General features: G+C 46.0%; 1 protein-coding gene across 1 annotated transcript; it reads right to left on the bottom strand.

The window, feature by feature from the left end:
* Positions 1 to 204: 204 nt before the first annotated feature.
* Positions 205 to 3,864, bottom strand: cldn1 (claudin 1). Its single transcript, XM_056596930.1, has 4 exons — positions 3,492 to 3,864; positions 1,813 to 1,977; positions 1,362 to 1,446; positions 205 to 523 (listed from the first exon to the last, which is right to left on the bottom strand). The coding sequence occupies exons 1-4, from the start codon at positions 3,712 to 3,714 to the stop codon at positions 361 to 363; spliced, it is 636 nt and encodes a 211-aa protein (XP_056452905.1). The 5' UTR covers positions 3,715 to 3,864; the 3' UTR covers positions 205 to 360.
* Between the last annotated feature and the right edge of the window lie 682 nt (positions 3,865 to 4,546).

Genomic DNA, 4,546 nt, shown 5'->3' with positions numbered 1-4,546 from the left:
CCAGGTGCACACAATGCCTCCTGCTCTATGGATTTACATCAGAAAAATGTGTATTGTGGAACATGAACATCAAAGCTAAACTTTCCTTCTCGCACGCCTTGAATATCATGAGGTATTAAAAAAAATCTCATTCATCACCTCATCTTATACGGGGTCGGGTCGCGGGGGGAGCAGCTCAAGCAGAAAAAAATGTAGGCCTATTGTAAAAAATATATCTCAGAGCAATGTTGTGACCAAAATAAACAATAAAAAACCAAACCAACATACAATAAAATGCCTTGGAGAAAGTCATCCCCACATGGAGCCTCGGGGGTACAGGACCGCCGGCTCTGGGCCAAGGCCGGGGGGGGTCCTGGCCTGCTAGACGTAGTCTCTGCCCGGCTGGCTGGGGTGTGCTGCAGACGGGTACCCTTTGCCCCTCCCAGAGTCACTCCCGCCGCACTTGCAGCAGAGGAAAGACCCGCCGATGACGAGCAGACTAGAGGAGGCCCATCCGACGAACAGGGCCGCCCCGAACTCAAACCTGGAGCAAGGAACAAATGGCATCGCTTTAAATGAACCAATGGCATCGCTTTAAATTAACCAATGGCATTGCTTTATATGAACCAATGGCATCAATTTAAATGTGTGCAGGTATTGTTGAAGACATCTTGTTGTTCTGGTTTTGCAAAAGATTGTTTTAAAAGCATTATGACATGTGAGATGATTCTCATGTAACATACCTTTAGTCTTTTTTTGTGTCTGTTAGCCAAAGCCGCTTGCAATTATCGTAGAAAATGTATATGTATTTATGAGAGCCAGTATGGCTTACATGTATTTGGATAGCAGCAAATATGCAATTATATATGTCTCAAACTCAAAGCACTGTCCACAAGTTTGTTTTGCAGTACAATACATACAGTATTCTAATATGGTAACGTAGGATGAGTGTATTGCAGTATCACTGCTTCCATCTATATCCTTTATCCACCAAATGACATAGAATCACAACCCCTGCATTATTGCCATCAGAATACATTATACTGAATCTTTCCAAACAATATTGTGCTACATTTCACGCATCAAATAAAATATAGCTGCCTAATGTACGGCTTGGTACGGTACACACACCCTAGTGTCTGAACACTTCCCTTTGCCATTCTGACACACAGACGCACTGATGGCCAGAAGAGCAGTGGGACGGTGCCCCCCTAGACTAAGGACCAGCTGGACCCCTAGAGTAAGGATAAGCTGGACCCCTAGACTAAGGATCAGCTGGACCCCTAGACTAAGGATCAGCTGGACCCCTAGACTAAGGATCAGCTGGACCCCTAGACTAAGGATCAGCTGGACCCCTAGATGAGCTACAGCCAGGTTCTTACTTGGAGTTGGTGGGGGTGAAGGGGTCGTAGAATTCCTTTGCTATTCGGTGACCGTACCAAATGGTGGCTACCAGACCACACAGACCTGTCACAAAGACACATACACTGTGTTTTACAGAAGGATTTAAGATCATCTACTATAAATTGATACACACAAAGAGAGGCAAATGATTACAGCTTAAAGATATTTGAGAGTCAGTGACAGCACACGCATATATGCTTGTGTGTATCTGTGTGTGTGTGTGTGTGTGTGTGTGTGTGTGTGTGTGTGTGTGTGTGTGTGTGTGTGTGTGTGTGTGTGTGTGTGTGTGTGTGTGTGTGTGTGTGTGTGTGTGTGTGTGTGTGTGTGTGTGTGAGTGTGTATTTGCATGGGTGTCTGGGTTTGTGTGCGTGTGCATGTATCTGCTTGTGTGTGTGTCTGCGGTGTGTCTGAGTGACCGGGGGTCCTCACCTGAGAGGATGAACAGGATGCCCCCGGTGAGCGCCACCTTGTCCTTCTGCTCAGGCTGGTCCTCCAGGCAGGTGGTGCAACGCATGCCCACCACCGCCACCAGGACGGACACGAAGCACAGCACGATGGACGTCACCATCAGGCCCCGCGCGCCCTGCACCATGCCTGGACACACGCACACACACACACACACACACACACACACACGCACGCACACACACACACACACACACACACACACACACACACACACACACACACACACACACACACACACACACACACACACACACACACACACACACACACGCACACACGCACACACTTCCATTGTGATTTGTTTCATTTCACACACCTGTGTTTTAGATTCAGATTCAGAGTTAATTGATTACATTTTAGTGTACAAGTATACAATAGTAAAATTATTCGGCTTGGTTCCTCAACAGCCACATAGCAGCAACAATACAAGATAAAGTAAATTAAGATGAGTACAAATAAAATATATAAATATAAGTAAATTGTGTGTGATTGACAGGCATTAGGAATTTTCAGAACCAATCAGGGAAGAGAGGCTCTGATTGGTCAGGAACGAGGCAGGAGCGGTCTAAAACCTACATGTACTTATCAAGAGGTAGGCAGTCAACACAAAACAGATATTCTCACAGCGCATTTCCCTCAATATTTGATGGATGCCTACATGCCATTTCTAATACATTACACTAAACATCAGCGCCTGAATCATACCTACAGCTCCTTTGGTGAGCAGGTATGGGTTAGACATCTTGCTCATGGAGGCCTGTAGGTAGCGGCAGACATTGGGGATTGAACCAAACACCCTAAACACTAGACTAGTGTGCCCCCAGGGATGGATGGGTTTGGTTGGATCACATTCATTGCTTCGGGTTTAGCTTTGCGTAAGAAAAGCCTTCAGCCATTAGAAGAACCCACTTTATCGAGAGGCACAGCACAGACACAAAGAAAGCCCGCTTTTTGCTTTACGTAGGCAGGCAATGGCATGTGTTAGTGCAGTGTATGAGGGCATGTGTAAGGTGTGTAAGTGCATGCATAGGTGCATGTGTAAATCAAGTAGCCCAAGAATGAATGAGACAAAGAGATATTCTAAATGTGTTGGGTTACGTACAGCACCTCCTAAAAACCAGCACCAATGAGGTTGATTAAAAGTCAGATGCAACGTGTCTGTGGCTCTGGCTCTGGCTCTGGCTCAAGCTCAGGCCCCCCTCCCCCCCTGCTCGTCTCAACACGCCAGCAGCCCTGTCGGAGCCAGCAAGGTCACACATTCCTCACAACAACTAAAAACTACCAAAAGAACTACAAAAATCTGAAGTATATTATATGATATAGGATATAAATGATATCCACATTTAATTTGTAAAATAAAGTGTGAGCCTTTGTCAAAGCGATATCCTTTCACGTAAGTCAATATACTGTATATATATATACACACACACACACACACACACATATATATATATACATACATATGTATAGATGGGTTTTAGGTGACTTATAAATACTTTTATAAATACAATATTTTTATAAATACATATATGTACTTATATATATACATTCTGTTATGACCAAAACAAAAACTGTTTTTTTTCTTTTTACTGTATCTTTGAAATACAGAGACTATAAGTTAAGGCTTAATGTAAATGTACCTGGTATTTGCAGAAGTGAATCAAACACTTTGCATTGGATCTGCCCCGTGCTCTGCGACACACAGGTCTTCCACAGTCCTTGGTACATGGCCTGGGCGGTGATGATGTTGTCCCCCACGTAGGAAGAAGCCTTCCACTGCACCATAATGGTGGCGGCGATAGAGCCGATGAACCCCACGAAGGCCAGCGAAAATCCCAGCAGCTGCATCCCTGAGTTGGCCATCCTGGCTCCTGGAAAGGTCAATAAGTAGAGACTAAACGAAGGGGAAACAGTTCTAAACACCAAAGCCTGCTGCAGCAGGCAGGGTCCCTGGTTCTGCTATGGGGGAGGGAAGGTGTGGCATCTTTGACCTGGCTTGTTGGGACAGGTCTGGCTGTGCTGAGCTTCCATCTATGATGAGGGGGACTGTGGGGGGAGTCATTTCCTGGGTTTGTTTCGCCTTCTGTAAGTTTAGTAGAGGAAGTGAAAGTCATAGATCCATTTGAAAGGTTTCGAAAACATTGAATGTTGCCAGGTGTCAGTTTGGCAGTATAAGAAACCGGAGTCTGGTTTTGTTATGTAAGAACAAACGTAACATGCACCATTTATCTGGCTCCAGCTAGCATCCACCATCCACAAGGCCCAGGCTCCAGCAGCAGTTAGCATTCACCATCCACAAGGCCCAGGCTCCAGCAGCAGCTGGCAGCCACCATCCAAAAGGCCCTGGCTCCAGCAGCAGCTAGCAGCCACCATCCACAAGGCCCTGGCTCCAGCAGCATCCACCAGGCCCAGGCTTCAGTTGCAGTGACCTGCTAAGGACAGAAAGCTACTCTCCCATGAAGTGCACCATGAAACAACAGTTGTAAAGCATTTTGGATACGGAAAGCATATTCTATTGCAAGCGTTTGTAAACACTGCCACCGTTCGGGATCAACACAAGCAAAGTTATGCAGTCCGGGGCATACGCCAAAGTGACAGTCTCATCATCATTACACTATACTTGTTGCTATCTGTTGATGTGCACCCATGCCCAGGCCCGACTTCCCAAGGTGCCAGCAGCGAGGACATGAAGAAA

The sequence above is a fragment of the Gadus chalcogrammus genome, chromosome 8 (assembly GCF_026213295.1).
Source record: "Gadus chalcogrammus isolate NIFS_2021 chromosome 8, NIFS_Gcha_1.0, whole genome shotgun sequence".
NCBI classification, from domain to species: domain Eukaryota; kingdom Metazoa; phylum Chordata; class Actinopteri; order Gadiformes; family Gadidae; genus Gadus; species Gadus chalcogrammus.
This window is presented reverse-complemented; position numbering and strand designations above follow the sequence as displayed.